The sequence below is a fragment of the Ziziphus jujuba genome, chromosome 4 (assembly GCF_031755915.1).
Source record: "Ziziphus jujuba cultivar Dongzao chromosome 4, ASM3175591v1".
Taxonomy (NCBI): domain Eukaryota; kingdom Viridiplantae; phylum Streptophyta; class Magnoliopsida; order Rosales; family Rhamnaceae; genus Ziziphus; species Ziziphus jujuba.
The window spans coordinates 5,768,476-5,786,017 of NC_083382.1; the positions used below are offsets into that span (position 1 = coordinate 5,768,476).

General features: G+C 36.4%; 1 protein-coding gene and 1 pseudogene across 1 annotated transcript; both read left to right on the plus strand.

The window, feature by feature from the left end:
- The first annotated feature begins 216 nt into the window (after nucleotides 1-216).
- Nucleotides 217-11,950, plus strand: LOC125422108 (protein argonaute 2-like). Its single transcript, XM_060816701.1, is given in 9 exon segments — nucleotides 217-1,140; nucleotides 3,134-3,277; nucleotides 3,280-3,372; nucleotides 4,597-4,744; nucleotides 5,077-5,130; nucleotides 5,252-5,522; nucleotides 8,267-9,150; nucleotides 9,791-10,002; nucleotides 10,005-11,950. Coding segments are annotated over 9 exon segments (3,426 nt in total). The 5' UTR covers nucleotides 217-719; the 3' UTR covers nucleotides 11,204-11,950.
- Nucleotides 11,951-12,589: 639 nt separating this feature from the next.
- LOC125422107 (pentatricopeptide repeat-containing protein At1g66345, mitochondrial-like) lies at nucleotides 12,590-15,363 on the plus strand (annotated as a pseudogene).
- Nucleotides 15,364-17,542: the final 2,179 nt, after the last annotated feature.

A 17,542-nucleotide genomic window follows, 5' to 3' on the forward strand; every position in this document is an offset into this window, starting at 1 on the left:
AGGTTTTAAAGCTCCAGAAAAATTCCTAAAAAAGAAAATTACTATTGTGAAGAATGCGGATCGTAGAAAGCGTATGTAAAACACAGACGATACATCAATGTTTAGCAAAGCTTGGAGCTACATATGGGTCCTTCCTCAAGTCAGGCATTAGAAACGTCAGAATTAATAGCATAAGATTTTTTTTTTTTTTTCTTAATCTTGTATTTTGTTTCGACATGAGCATAAATAATAGGAAAGAAGTCTAAAGTCTGTTTGAAATATATACAATTAAAAATAAAAAGGACATTTATATACATATATATATATATAATGTATTATTTTAGAAATATCTTTATAAAAGTGAAACCGAAAGTTTCCACCATCATTCACTTTTTTTCTTTATTTTTGGGCGTTGTATTTCCTCTGAACTTGAACGGCAAACAAAATGACTTGGCCACTGTTCTCGAAACCAGAGTAACTGGAACTCCAGGGGTACATAAGTGTGAGATTCCAATCTTAACCTTTTCCTGTTTCAACCTTTAGTCTGCTATTGTCTCGAATCCTTGCGGACTAAGTAAAGGTTATTCCAGTAATTTCAGCTGTCTTTATACCTCTTGACCGACCAACTTTTCCTTCTTGATACATATACATGTATCCCAAATTTGTTCAATCTTCAATGCCCAAATATTTCGGTGTTAGTGGTTTTTTTTTTTTTTTTTTTCTGATTGTGTTTGCTTCTAATGGAGAGAGGAAGTAATGGCTATGGCAGAGGGAGAGGAGGAATTGGTGGAGGATATGCCAGTGGCAACGGCCGAGGTGGCGGTGGTAGAGGAAGAGGTTTTGGTCATCAACAACAACAGCATCATTATCAGCATCAGCAGCAACGTCGTGAGCACAGCCTGCGATGGACGAGTGGTTCCAGTGGCAGCGTTCACCAACAGTATGGGCATGTTCAGCATCAGAATCAGAACCAGCAGCAACAGAGCGGTTCTTGGAGGTGGCGAAGTGGAGATCCGATGACCCAAGTAGAGGCTGCGCGCTCTCCAATCGATTCAAGGGCCGCTGGTGGGGGAGGTGGTGGCCATGGTAGAGGAAGAAGTAGGAATCCTGCAGCTACCCCTGCTCCGGTGATTCAGTGCCAGACACCTTCTTCCTCCCCTGGTATTTGATCTGTTATTTGTGTTTCTGAATATGTGTATATATATATATATATATAAGTATTATATGATTATGGAATTGTAGATAAGGATTGCAATTATATAAAATTATTATTACTAAGAGATAAACCCAGAATACACAAAATAATCGTAAAATAGCTTAAAACTAATTTAAAAAAAAAAAAAGTTTAAAACTCATTCACGCTTGTTTAAAGAGAAAATGAAGGGGCATAGTTGGTATAACATTATTTTAATGAGGTAAGACGGTAAATATGTTGAAATAAAAAGTTTTAAAAAATTTCAGGTAAAAAACATGACGGGCACGGCCCATGGGGGTCCGCCATCACAGAATTATTTTTGTTTGTTCCTAAATCCTATTTAATCATTTACTCACTGGACAACACATGAGAAAACTTCCAAATCAACTCACACAAAATATATAACAACTAAATCCTGATACCCATTTAGAGATGGAAAATCCAAGAGAAAGAAAGAAAATTAGAAACTGGAAACAATTAATCGAGCATGCCAATGAACAAAAATTTTAAACAGGAATCCAACTAAAAGGGTATAAAATACCAGATAGACAGTGTATGATCAATGAAAATTTTAATTGATTTTTATTAAATTGAAAAACTAATAGTATTTGATCTAGATATTTTAAAATTTATAAAAATTATAAAGTATTTGATTTAGATAAAAATGATGAGATATCCAATTTAAAGTTAAAAAAAATAATAAAAATAATAGAGTATTCAATCAAGATTTGAAAAATATATATAAAAATACTGAGATAGTCAATTGATATTTTTTTAAAGTTTATAAAAGTTAAAAGGTATTTAATATGCCAATAACTTTTATAATTTTTTTAAAATGAGATGGCAATTTTTACACAAATATTCTCCTCTCATCCTACCAAAAAAATTTTGAAAACTTTTTTGAAAATTTCAATTTTCAAAAAAGCGGATTACTTTTTGAACCCCTCCCTCTCTCTCTCTCCCCCATGGGTGAAAGTAAAACTTAATATAAAAATAAAATATCATATGCAGATATGCATAGGTATGCCATAAGAAAATACATGGAAAAAAAATGTTTTTTAATCTAATGCCCGCTATAAAATTTTTAAAATGTTTTTTTTTAATTTTTTAAATATTGTTTTGCAGCATATTTATTTTATATCTTTTGATTTCAATAGATTTAAATTGATTAAATTCACAAGAAATATTGACAAAATATATGGAGAAAATGTTTCTTTATTATTTATAAGAATTATAAGATTTTTTCCAATTCACCATTTTTTCAACCTATGGGTGAAAGTTTGTAAAAATATTATAAAATTAAAAACTATATAAGTCTATAGAAATCTTTCATGTCTTCGTAAAATACAAAAGAATTTATTGATATAAAAGTCTATAAAAGTTTATGAGCATCATAAAAAAGTATGCAAAGTCTATTATTTCAAAGAATTATTAGAAATCTTTTAAAATTTAAAATGAATATATCTTTTTTAATTCGAAACTAAAAACAAGATAATTTAGTTGAAGCATATTGATTACTAATAGGTTAATTAACCAATTTAAATGATCTAAGAGCGGAAAAATAGTTTTAGATCACAATTAATTAGCATTCACACACACACACACACACACACATATATATATATATAGCGATTCTATGATGTGATCCGTCCTCATACGGACTAATATCAAAATCGTCGTTTTTTTTTTTTTCACAAAGCGTTGGCTTTGGTGCTAGTCCACATTCAGACGGACCGCACCCTAGCCGTTCTCTCTCTCTCTCTTTCTCTCTCTCTCTCTCTCTCTCTATATATATATATGTCAAATGGAAAAAAGTCTCAAAGAATATTAATAAACATGAATGGGAAAAATGTGTCTGGTCGTGTTTAACATTGACTGCTTTGCATAACAATTTAATTTAGCTCCTTAGCTTTCTTCAGAGTTTCTTGATAAGTGATTAGCATTTTTTTTCTGCTCTAGCAAATTCAGACAAAGTTATTCCAGCAAAAGAACCTGATTCAGACAAAATTGTACCAGTGAAACGCTCTGACAAGAGTGGCAGGAATGCCATACGAACTGCAACACTTCTTGTGAATTATTTTCCTGTCAATTATAGTCCAGAGAGTATATAAGGCACTATGATATCGATGTCAAGCTGGAGATGCCTCCTAAGAATGATCTTTCTATGATTAGGAACCAATTATCATCTGACTATCTATGATTAGGAACCAATTATCCTCTGACTATCCTTTGGAGTTCCTGTTGGATTTTGGAACAAAAAACACAGCAAAAAACGACAGAGAAAGAAGCTTAAACTGGTGTGGTCACTCCACCCTTGTTCATTATGGACATAACATATACTCACAAGTTTTCAAAAATAGTAAACCACCTAATTTTCACCTACTACTGCGGTAATCATATTGCCAAAAGACAAGCCATACTTTGGCTACCTAATACAACAGTGTTTTTATCAAAAACTGAAAGTACACTAACTAATCATTACAAAGCAACTTATGACAGCAACAAAAGTGACATTACACTAACACTCCTCCTTGGCACTTTTGCTGGAAATACTAAGATCATTTCTTAATATTTCAAACATGTTTCTTGGTAAAGCTTTCGTCAAAATATCAGCAAGCTGGATCTCAGAATTGCAATGAATTAGCATCACTTCACCATTTCTTTCAGCTTCTCTCAGAGCATGATATGTGACTGGAATATGCTTTGTTCTTCTATGTTGACCTGGATTTTCAGCAATGGAAATTGCAGACTTGTTATCACAGTATATTGTGGTAGTTTCTTCTTGCCTCTCATTTAAATCAACAAGCAACTTCCTTAGCCATAAAGCTTGATTTGAAGCAGCTGCAGCAGCAATATATTCAGCTTCAGCTGTGGATTGAGCAACTGAACCCTGTTTTTGTGAGATCCATGAAAAAGGACCTGAACCAAGAGAAAATAAGTACCCTGAAGTACTTTTTGAATCCTCCATGCTTCCAGCCCAATCACTATCAACACAGCCCATCAACTTGCTTCTTCTTGCTTCAAAAACCAAACACCATAGTCTATAGTGCCTCTAATGTACCTTAGCACTCTTTTAGCTGTAGAATAATAAATATGTGATGGAGCATGCATAAATCTGAAAAGCAAACTCACAGAAAACATAATGTCAGGTCTAGAAGCACATAAATACAACAAACTTCCAATAAGGCTTCTATAGGTTGAAACTTCAATCTTGGCAGCACCATCTTCGAGTTCAAATTTTTGATTGTAAACCATTGGAGTGTCAACTAGATTACACTTCTCCATGTCAAACTTTTTGAGTAGTTCTACAGCATATTTCTTTTAGGATAAGAAAATGCCATGACTAAATTGATATATCTCCATACCAAGAAAGTAGTTCATCACTCATAAATCTGACATTTCAAACACCTTTTGCATTTCAGATTTAAATTCCAACACAGTTCGTGAATCTCCTCCTGTAACAAACAAGTCATCAACATATAGAGAAACAATCAATTTTTCATCATTTGAACCTGACTTCATGTGCAAAGTAGGCTCATTCTCACTTCTTTTAAATCCTTTTCCAACAAGGTGTGAGTCAATTCTGCTATACCAAGCTCTAGGAGCTTGTTTCAAGCCATAAAGAGCCTTATGCAATTTATAAACCTTGTCTTCCTTTCCTTGAACAACAAAGCCTTCAGGTTGTCCAACATATACTTCTTCCTGCAGATAACCATTTAGAAATGCAGATTTCACATCTAAATGGTAAACTTTCTAGCCCTTTTGAGCTGCAAGTGCTAGTAGAAATCTGATTGTTTCATGTCTCGCAACTGTTGCAAACGTATCTCCATAATCAATACCAGGTTGCTGCACATAACCTTTAACTACTAATCTTACTTTATGCTTATTTATTGTACCATCAGCATTGACCTTGGTCCTAAAGACCCATTTCACTCCAATGGCCTTTTTGCCTTGGGGTTTGTTCACCAATTCCCAAGTTTTGTTTTTGCTTATCATATTGATTTCCGTTTTCATGGCCTCTCTCCATGTCTTGAACTGATTTGCGTCATTGAAAGTAATTGGATCACACAATGCTAGATTGCATCTTTCATATTCATCAGTCAAGGGTCTTGTACCTCGAACATCGGACAGAGGTCTTATAGCTCAGACACTTCTCTCGGATGCATCAATGAAGGGTCTTGTACCTCGAATGCTTATCTCGGATGCATCAGTCAGAGGTCTTGTACCTTGGATGCTTATCTCGAATGCCTCAGTCAAAGGTCTTGTACCTCGGATGCTTATCTCGGATGCCTCAGTCAGAGGTCTTGTACCTCGGATGCTTTTCTCATATACATCGGTCAAGGATCTTGTACCTCGGATTCCAACAACATCTTCATCATTTGAATCATTCTCATCCTGAATCTCGTCATGTTCTTGGATAAAATTCTTTTCTGACGCTTGAACTTCACTCTTTTCCCAATTCCAAACAGCAGCTTCATCAACTTTAACATTCCTACTAACAATTAGCTTGTTAGTTTTCAAATGATATACTCTGTACCCTTTTGTGTTGCTGCTATAACCAACAAAAATTCCCATATCAGCTTTTTGATCCAACTTGTCTCTCTTAATTTCAGGAACATGTGTATAACAAATGCTCCCAAATATCTTCGAATGCTCCACAGTATCCTTGACCCCATACCACACCTCATATGAAGTTTTAAACTCCAATGCTTTAGTTGGTAATCTATTTAGCAAATACACTAAGGTATTTACTGCTTCAGCCCAAAACTTCTTTGATAATTGCTTCTTAAACAACAAGCATCTACACATCTCCATAATAGTCCTATTCTTCCTCTTACTAACCCCATTTTGCTGAGGAGTATAAGGAGAGGTCAGCTGATGTTGAATTCCAGCTTCTTTGAATTGCAACTCAAACTTTTAAGCTGTATATTCAGTCCCATTATCAGATCGTATCACCTTGATGCTACATTTTGCTTGATTTTCTATCATGGCTTTAAAGTTGGTGAAAATCTCAGCAACTTTAGATTTTTGTTTCAGAAAATACACCCAACACATCCTGGAGAAATCGTCTATGAAAGTGAGAAAATATCTACTACCGTTGATAGAATTCTCACTTATAGGTCCATATACATCATTATGAATTAACTGAAGCTTTTCAGAGGCTCTCCAAGCGCCTTTCAAAGGGAATGGCAGCCTTTGTTGCTTACCAAGCTGACACACTTCACACACTTCCCGGGTTTTGCTAACAGCAGTCATATTCTCCACCAATTTCTTTTCATACATTAGATTCAAGGAGTCATAGTTAAAATGACCAAGTCTTTTATGCCACAACTTAGATTCATCACTAGTTTTGGCATAAAAAACATTATTTTCCTTCTTGTTCCACTCTACCACAAAGCTTTTACTTTTCATTCCAACATTTAGAATTTCACTTCCATGTTGATCATATATTATGCAAGACTTATCTTGAAAATTCAAGGAATATCCATTCTCAAGCATTTGTCCCACACTTAACAAGCTTTGATTAATTTCGGGTACATATAACACATTTGAAATGAGTTTAGTACCTGTTAAAGTTTCCACAGCCACTTCTCCTTTGCCTTGAACTTGAATAAAATCTCCATTTCCTTTTTGCACTTTGGAAACAAAGCTTCTATCCAAGGTCTTGAAGAGATCAATATCATGAGTCATATGTTGAATGCAGCCACTATCCATCAACCAAGCTTCTTTGCTACCGTTTTCTACATAACATGTAGCAACAAACAGCCTTTCCTCACTGTGCCATGCTTCATCAGCAACTTGTACTTGGTGTGCTTATTGCACTGGTTTTCCTTTTTTTTTGCAAACTTTTTCAATATGTCCCAGTTGTTTGCAAACCCTACATTGAACATTTGGCCTAAACCCACAATATTTTTTAGGATGGTTGTCCTTTTTGCAATAAGAGTACTTCATAAACTTCTTTCTTTCACCTTCTCTGCTTGTACCAGCACCATGTTTTCCTTTGACATTACTTCCTCTACCTTACTGCTTCCTTTGATTATTGTTTGCTGGAGCCTTACCTTTTTGTAATGCTAAAAAGCATTTTTTGAGGTTTCTTCTTGTCTTATAGATCTTTTTTGTTCAGTTGCTTGTAAAGCATTAACAAGCTCTGACAAAGAAATATGATTCAGGTCTCTTGACTCCTCCAAGGATGATATCTTTGCTTTAAACTTTTCTGGTAAGCTGACCAGCACTTTCTCCACCACTCTTCTATCTCCTAGCTCCTTTCCAAGAATTTTGATCTGGTTTACAACCTTCATAAGTCTGTCAATAAAGTCTTTTACCAACTCAGAATTCTTCATTCTTAAAGTTTCGAACTCCATCCTTAAGTTCAAAACCTGCATTTGTCTTGTTCTTGCACATCCCTGGAACTCTTCTTTTAACTTGTCCTAGACCTTTTTAGCTGTAATGCAAGCCATAATTCTGGTGAACATCACTTCTAAAACCAACATGTGAGGCAGATAAAGCCTTAAACTTTTTAGCAACCTCCTCACTATGTTACTTTATTTGAGCGATAGTGGGATTTGTTGTCAAAGGGGGAGGATTGCTTTCAGTCTCTACTACTTCCCACAAGTCCAAAGCTTGAAGGTAAGCTTTCATTTTTATAGACCACATGGCATAATTTTCTCCAAAAAATATAGGAGGTGATGGAGTAGAAAAATGAGTTGAAGCCATTTAAAAAGGAAGGAAAGGTAGAAGGAAGGTTTCTTGTATTTTTTGCTATTTCACTCACAGCCCCTCTAAGATCATTAGAGCTCTGATACCATTTGTTGGATTTTTAGAACAAAAAATACAGCAAAAAACGACAGAGAAAGAAGCTTAACTGGTGTGGTCACTCCACCCTCGTTTATTATGGACATAACATATACCCACAAGTTTTCAGAATCAGTAAACCACCTAATTTTCACCTACCATTGCGGTAATCATACTGCCAAAAGACAAGCCATACTTTGGCTACCTAATACAGTCCTATTTTTATCAAAACTGAAAGTACAATAACTAATCATTACAAAGCAACTTATAACAGCAACAAAAGTGACATTACACTAACAGTTCCCTTTGTCAATGACTGCTTATGATGGTAGGAAGAATATATTCAGTGCAGTGGAATTGCCAACTGACTCATCATTCAAAGTGGAGGTTTCTAAGGGTGAAGATACAATTGTACATTCTTACATAATTACGTTAAAGCTTGTAAATGAGCTCGGGCTGTCCAAGTTGTACGATTATTTAAGCGGATCCATCCCGTCGATCCCTCATGACGTACTGCGAGGGATGGATTTGGTAATGAAGGAGAATCCAACCAGGAATATGATTTCATATGGGAGGAAGTTTTATCGCACTGAACATGATCCTCAAGACGACCTTGGATGTGGAATTGTAGCATTTCGAGGCTTTCAGCATAGCCTAAAGCCCACCCGCCAAGGTTTGGCCTTGTGTCTTAACTGCTCGGTTCGAGCATTTTGTAAGCATATGCCAATTATAGATTTTCTCAATGAACATATTAGAGGTTTTGATATAAATGATTTTTGGAAGTTTAGGAGAGAAGTTGAAAAAATGTTGAGCGGTTTGAAAGTTTATGTGTCTCATCGTAGAACCATACAAAAGTATACCATAAGGGGTTTGACCAAAGACGTCACAAGAGATTGTGAACTTGATGTTCAAGACCCAGATGGTCGGAATCCACCAAAGAAAATTGGACTTGTTGATTATTTAAGGGATAGATATAACAAGGATATTAAATACAAAGGCGTTCCCTGCTTGGATTTAGGAAAATACGGTGATGTACCAATGGAGTTGTGTGAACTTGCCGAGGGTCAAAGGTATCATAATTACCATTTGGATAGAAATGTATTGAAAAACATTTCATTGCCTTTGCCAAAGGATAGAGGGAACATGGTCTGCAACATGGTACGATCGGAAATTGGACCTTTCGGGTACGTGTAAAATATTATACAATTTTATCCCCACATTTATTTGATAATCAATTTGTTGATTGCTAGTGATTTGTTTTCTCGTTCTGTTATTGCATATAACATGTTTTCTTTTATCAGTATTACGCAAATTGTCATCAGTATTATGCAAATTGTTGTTATCATGCACACTAGATTGCTAACATTTGAAGATGATATAGATTAAAAAAATACTTAGAGGTGTTATCTAGTTGATCAAGATATTTATCAAGATGAAGTGTTTTTTTTTTTTTAATTGGTTAGAAATTTAATATAAAGAAGTGAAACATTTAAATGATAAATACAATTAAATATAAATCAATAATATTATCGTACTTTATCACTTGGTAAATATCAATAATTGCTACCTATAACTTTATGTATAATCTACTTCCTAATATTTAGAACCTGGTCTTATTTCAATAGCTGGGAAACTAATAATTGAGAGTTAAACTAATAGTTGGGAAAATACGATCTATCATCTTTCTTGGAACTTCTTATAAATTAATGCGATGTAGATGAGCTTACTTCGGCTTATTATTATATTTGAAGTTGATTATTTAATTTCAAAATTGATGCAAATTAGAACTGATCTTGTCTCTTTGTTGTGATTTTTCATTTACAGTGGAGATATCAATCGAAATTTTGGTTTTGAAGTCAACATAAATATGACAACAGTAACTGGGCGCATACTTAAGCCGCCTGAATTGAAGCTAGGTTCTCCTAATGGCGAGATAACAATAACAGTTGACAATGAGAAATGTCAGTGGAACCTTGTCGGGAAGTCAGTAGTGGAGGGAAAACCAATTCGGAGGTGGGCTATACTAGACTTTACGGCGATTCTTATCCACGATTCAAACTATACCCTGCTCAATTTGTTCCAAAATTTATCATTAATCGCTGCAAAAGCTTGGGTATTGAAATGGACAAGCCTCTCTTTTGTAAACGCACTTCAATGGATATTTTCTCTCGTCTTGATTCCCTTCGTAAACTACTTGAAAGCATCAGCGAACAGGCTTGTCAGTTGAAAAAAGGTGATTTACAACTCCTTCTTTGTGTATTGACGCGAAACCATTGTGGTTACAATTATCTCAAGTGGATCTCTGAAACCAAGATTGGAATCATGACGCAATGTTGTTTGTCTAGAAACGCAATCAGGGCACATGATCAGTATTTAGCCAATCTTGGTATCAAGATCAATGCCAAGCTTGGAGGCAGCAATGTAGAGTTAAGTGATGGTCTTCCTCTCCTTGAGGGTGCTGGCCATACCATGTTTCTGGGTGCTGATGTCAATCATCCTGGCTCTCGGACCACAACTATCCTATCAATAGCAGCTGTTGTTGGCTCTATGAATTGGCCTGCCGCAAATCGTTATGCTGCAAGAATTCGACCGCAAGAAAACGGATGTGAAAAGATTCTGCATTTTGGGGATATGTGTTGGGAGCTTGTTGAAACTTATGAACGACAAAATAAAGTCAAGCCAGAGAAGATTATTGTCTTTCGATATGCAGTTAATGAGGGCCAATTTGATATGGTTCTCTATGAAGAGTTATTGGACCTGGAAAGGGTAACCAGAGGCGGCTACTGTCCTACCATAACAATTATTGTTGCTCAGAAGCGCCAACAAACTCGATTGTTTCCGAGAAGTAAACAGGATGGAAGTTCCAGCGGCAACGTGTCCCCAGGAACAGTTGTGGACACAACAATTGTGGACCCATTTGGGTATAACTTCTATCTTTGCAGTCAGCATGGGAGCCTTCGTACAAGCAAGCCTACTCACTACCGTGTACTGTGGGATGATCACAATTTTACTTCTGATCAGCTGCAGAAACTCATATATGATATGTGCTTCACTATGGCTCGTTGCACGAAACCTGTGTCGTTGGTCCCACCGGTATACAATGCTGGTCTTGCTGCTTATAGAGGGCAACTCTATCATGAAGCGGCGATGATGGAAGGACAGTCTCCAACAGCAGCAGCTTCAATGGGGGTCTTCAAATTGCATCCTCGCCTGGAAAATGAAATGTTTTTCATTTGACAGGCCCATAGCATGGAAACTGTCATCTTCATCTTTGTGTAAAAGTGAAGAAGATTTGTCAAAAACATGCGCTTGGATGCAGATCTAACCTCCTTTTCTATAGTTTAGTGAAGGAGTTTGTGCGTGAATCTATTGGTTGTTTTTTGCATCGACAAGTAATGGTTTGACAATTTCATCAGCGGATTTACCAAGGAAAGGTTTGTCATCATTGTCATCTTCTTCGTCTTTGTGTGAAAACGAGGAGTACTGTTACAGGTTCTATGTCCTTACCTACAGTCTAGTAAAGTAGTTTGCGAGTTATTCAGTCTTTAATTGCTGTTTGGTGTCAACATATTATATTTGTTAATTTGGTACCTTATCTAGGCCTTACCGGTTGGAAAATATTTTGCTTTTGTTGGATGTGTGTTTGAAGGTTGTTTGTTTATTGGACGTTGTGTTTTATGTTTTATTTTCTGAAATGGTTTGATTGTTTGTACTTTGCTATTTTAAATTCCACATCTTCTATGAACTCGATGGTTTTAATTTTTTGCCCTGTTTTCCTTTATTATTACTTTCACCATTTAACTATTTTCCGCAATATATTTTAACGTAACTCTTGCATTATTTTATTTTTTTGAGTGTGTGAATCGACGTAGCTTCCATTGTGCATGATAGGACAGAGGGGAAGATACTAAATACCATGAAACACGACATTTGTCCAAGCAACGAATTGTTTTGAAATCAATATTGTAAATTGATTTGAAATAATAATAATAATAATAATAATCCATGGCTATGAAGTAGGTGGGCTTGTGGGCTCTAGACTACTAAAGTTCAAGTGATTTTGTGCGAGCACGATCTAACAAAGCATAGATTTTGTAATAACGTTTAAATGCTATATGGTATGCTATATGACGCCATATCCTATGCCTAGGTGAGCAAGATGCTAGTGCCCAAAGGTTGATTGGTACGATTTTGGGACAGAATGTAAAGCCTCATTTTAAATAGGAAAGGGCAATCTATGGTTTAAAAATCTCGCATTCACTATAAACTATTTTAATATAACAAAAAAATTAACTTGATTAGCAATTTTAGACAAAATTCAATAAGATTGCTACATTTGGTACAAGAACCACGCCTGCGCTATAATAATTTGTATGAAGGAATGTAACCTCATCGACTATAAATCACTAAAGTATATCCGAATTTCATGGAAACGTAGAGAAATAAAAGCACATTGCATGGTATACACCGTTGTATTAGTTCTTTTTTTTTTTTTTTTTTTTTGGGAAATTAAAAAGGAGTCTCCTTGTAGTATCAAGACTTTCAAAGACAATAACAACGCTTGCCAAATCTTTGTTACTCCCTATGTGATGGTCGGTCAGCTTCTTTGCTTCATTATTCTAAGTTATCACCTTTGATAGTACTCTTGTTTGTTCTCACATTTCTATAGATGACCTGGACGAAGTGGTTGTTAAGAAAGTGCTTTTGGAGCTCAAAGAACCAGTCGATGCAAAGCGAGCTCTGGGTTTCTTCCACTGGTCAGCACACAGCAGATTCCAACAACATGGGCTTCAATCTTACTGCATTCTCATTCATATTCTGGTTCGAGCTGGATTGAATTTGGATGCCAGAGCTTTGCTTGAATCGATTGTGAAGAAAAATGATGGGAGCTCTTTCAGATTCTCAGTGGTTGATTCACTGATCAGTAGCTACAAGGTAACCGCTTCGAACCCATTTGTGTTTGATATGCTAGTACAGGTTTATGCCAAATTGCGAATGTTTGAGATTGGGTTTGATGTTTGCTGCTATTTGGATGAACATGGGTTTACATTGAATCTATCAAGTTTCAACATTTTGATTCATGTTGTTCAAAAATCTGATCAGTTTGTTTTAGTTTGGAAAATTTATGAGCATATGATTACAAGAATATACCCAAATGAAGAAACAGTCAGAATCTTGATTAGTTTGTTGTGCAAGGAAGGGAAGTTGCACGAATGTGTGGACATTTTGGATAGAATCCATGGAAAGAGGTGCTCTTCTTCTGTGATTGTGAACACCAATTTGATTTTGAGAGTTTTCGAGGAAGGTAGAATTGAAGAAAGTATGGTGTTGTTGAAGAGAATGCTACGGAAGAACATGGTGTTGAACACCATAGCTTACTCCTTAATTGTTAATGCTAAGGTTAGGATTGGGAATTTAGGGTCAGCGTATGAGATGTTTGAAGAAATGCTTAAAGGAGGTTTTCAACCAAACCCTTTTGTTTATACCTTGTTTATAGGTATCCGTTGCAAAGAGGGAAGAATTGAAGAAGCAAATTGCATGATGCAGGAGATGGAAAAGATGGGTTTGGAGGCGTATGGCGATACTTACAATTTTCTTCTTGAGGGGAGTGCTAAAGCAGGAAGCTCAGAAGAAATGTTAATGAACTATGAGAAAATGATAAGGGGCATATGATTCCTAGTTGTTCAGCTTTCAATGAGATGGTTGGAAAGCTTTGTGAAAATGGAGATGTGGAAGAAGCCAATGCAAGATTAACAGCATTGTTAGAGAAGGGGTTCTTAGCCGATGAAATCACATACACTCATCTCATTGATGGCTATGGAAAGAAAGGTGAAATAAAAGTTCTCAAAACTCTACTATGAAATGGAATACAAATCAATATCTCCTGGATTGCCCAGTTTTCAATCACTGATAAAGGAGAAAATCTTCAGTGCATCGGTGGTACCAGCTCAGCTGATACCACTCCAAATAATTTGCTGACATGTGGATGATTTCCACGTTGGATAGTCTTGCCACAAAAACTCGTTAACGCTATTGAGCACCGTTTCTATTTTGTGCCTGCCTTCTCCGCCTCCTGCATTGAAGCTGCTGCATCCTCTGTGCTGTGGAACAAGCTGCTGCCTAATTATATTATATATATGCATACATATATATAATATATATATAGATATATATTCATTATTTTATTATAAATTTTTTTTTTTAATTTTTGGGTAAATAGCTGCCTCCCCATTATCAAGAAAGGGGGAAAAAAAAAAAAAGAGTAAAAATCAGTGGACAATTGGCTATGGATCCAGTTAGATTTTTTTTTTTTCCCCTAATTTATCTGTAAACTCCATTAAAGCTGAAAAAAAAAATATTTTTACGGTAAGTAATTGTCTCTCGTTAACAACTAAGATTTACAATATTCAAAAACTTAAGGAGGTAAAATAGAGTTGAAACCAAATCCGTCGGAACTGGAGTAATTTTTTTTTTGTGGTGCCAAAAATGACTACGCCTGGAAATCATTTTTTTTTTTTTTTTAAGAGGTGTTCCATTGGATCTTATGTACGAAAAGAGGGCATTTCTTTAATTAGTGATGTATTGAAGAAGGAATGGTGGGAAGCGATTGTTCTTGAATCCATGAACATTCACTATTTCAGAGAAAGATCATGAGAAGGTGGGTGTTGAACTAGCTTCAGAGGCAATAGATGTACTCATAAATTTCATAGTGCCCACCGAATTCATTTTTGATGTACTCTAATTATTTTTTACCACTTTATTTCATTTTATTTCTTTCCTTTCCTTTTATCACAGAGGATGCAGCAGCTTCAATGGAGGAGGCGGAGAAGCCAAGGCACAAAAAAGAAACGGTGCTCAACGGCGTTAATGAGTTTTTGTGGGGAATGCTGTCGACGTGGAAATCATCCATATTTCATTAAATGAAAGAGAGAAGTATTGAGTTTTGAATACTTGGCTTATGACATGGCCTTTTTTTAACACATGTCAGCAAATCATTTGGAGTGGTATCAGTCGAGCTGGTACCACCGATGCACAGAAGTTTTCTCCTGATAAAGAGCCTCTGTCAGTGTGGGAAGCTGGAAGAAGCAGAGAAATATTTGGGTATTATGAAAGATCGTTCACTAGTTCCAAGTGAATGTTTTTACGAGACACTGATTGCTGGCTACATTGCAAAGGGCAATAGGGAGAGGGAACATTTTCTTTACAACGAGATGGTTTCTAAAGGGCTGAGGCCTAATTGTTCTTATTTTTTTTATGATGGTTAACAAGACCTGGATGGCTAGTTGCTCTGCTGAAGCAAAATTTTTTTTTTATGGATGTACAGGTGAATCTAATTTAGTACTTGATCAAAATTTATAGGGGGAAAAAAAAAAAAAAAAAAAAAAAAGAAAGGTAGATTGGAAGATGTGCAATCTTTTCTTGTTAACGTAAAACCAACAGATGGATATAATAAAAGTTTAAGCTCAGATATCACAAGCAGCTGATGTTGTGGTTCTCTGACCACTTTAGAGAAGAAATATGAGAAGAAAATAAAAGAATTCTATTAATCTCTTAAAAATAGAATACAAAAATAAAAACTTCTCTCATGGAGGATTCTCTCTTGGAACCTCTCTCTTCACTCTCCAATTCTCTCTGGAATTGCTCACTCTTCTCTTAAGTTCTCTCTGGAACTTAAACAACTCTCTCTCTTGGAGTTTTCTCTTGCTCTCTTGGCTTGGTTTTCATGCAAAGGTAAGGAGCCTATTTATAGGCTTACAAGGCCACACTTTTCAACATCTTAGCCCACAATTGTTGATCAACAATGGTGGCTGTCAACAATGGTGGCTGTGGTTGGTGCGGCTGTGGTTGGTGAGGTTGGTTGGTGCGGCTGGACTTCACAATTCTCCCCCTCCAGCCGCATTTAAAACTGATGGTCATCTGCCATCTATTCCAGCTATGTCTCTGCATAGCTTCAGCTTCTCTTGAGCAACAACTTTTGTTAGCATATCTGCTGGATTCTCTTTTGTGTGAATCTTCAACAGTTTCAGCAACTGTTGACCTATTACTTCGCGTATCCAATGATAGCGAATGTCAATGTGCTTTGTACGGGAATGATACATTGAGTTTTTGCTCAAATCCATGGCACTTTGGTTATCACAATGTATCTTGTAGTCTTCTTGCTTGATGCCCAATTCTGTGAGAAAACGCTTTAACCACAACATTTCCTTACCCGCTTCCGCTGCGGCAATGTACTCTGCTTCAGTAGTGGATAAAGCAACACACTTCTGCAATCTTGACTGCCATGACACAGCTCCCCCTGCAAAAGTGTAGAGATAACCTGATGTAGACTTTCTATTATCAGGGTCTCCGGCCATATCTGCATCTGTATAGCCTTCTAAGATTGGATCACCTTCCCCGTAGCACAAGCACAGCTTCGATGTACCTTTAAGATACCTGAGAATCCATTTGACTGCTTCCCAGTGTTTCTTTCCAGGATTTGAAAGAAATCTGCTCACAACACCTACTGCATGAGCAATGTCTGGTCTGGTACACACCATTGCATACATCAGACTTCCTACCGCTGAAGAATATGGTACTGAAGCCATCTCCTCTATCTCTTCTTTGGATGAGGGGCACAATCTCTTACTCAACTTAAAATGATTTGCAAGTGGAATGCTGACCGGTTTGGCTTTATCCATGTTGAATCTCTTTATCACCCGTTCAACATACTTCTCTTGAGATAGCCATAACCTTCTATTCTTCCTGTCTCGGATTATTTGCATTCCCAAAATTTGTTGAGCTGGTCCTAAGTCTTTCATATCAAAAGACTTAGACAATTCTTTCTTCAGCTTACTAATCTTCATTGCATCTTGTCCAACGATCAACATGTCGTCCACATATAGCAAAAGTGCAATGAAGTTTCTACCTGAAAATTTTTGAATATAAACACACTGGTCTGCTGCAGTCCTTTTATAACCTTGACTCACCATAAATGAGTCAAACTTCTTATACCATTGTCTTGGTGCTTGCTTGAGGCCATACAAGCTCTTCTTTAGCTTGCATACGAGGTTTTCTTTCCCTGAAACCTCAAATCCTTCTGGCTGCTCCATGTAGATTTCTTCATGTAAATCACCGTGAAGAAATGCTGTCTTCACATCCATCTGCTCAAGCTCTAGGTTTAGACTTGCTACTAAACCAAAAATGACTCGAATTGAAGTCATTTTTACCACTGGTGAAAAAATCTCATCAAAGTCAATTCCTTTCTTCTGAAGAAATCCTTTGACCACCATTCGGGCTTTGTGTTTCACCACCTTTCCGCTGCCATCTTTCTTGAGCTTGAACACCCATTTATTCTTTAGTGCCTTCTTTCCTGTTGGAAGCTTAACCAACTCATAAGTATGATTTTTCTGCAAGGATTCCATCTCATCTTGCATTGCTTGCAGCCACTTTTCCTTCTCTTGAAGAGAAACAGCTTCCTGGAAACTCTCTGGCTCCCCTTCTTCAGTAAGCAGAATATACTCAGATTCTGGAAATCTCTTTGATGGAATTCGGCCTCGCTCAGATCTCCGAACTTGTAAACCACTGGTTTCAGGAGGT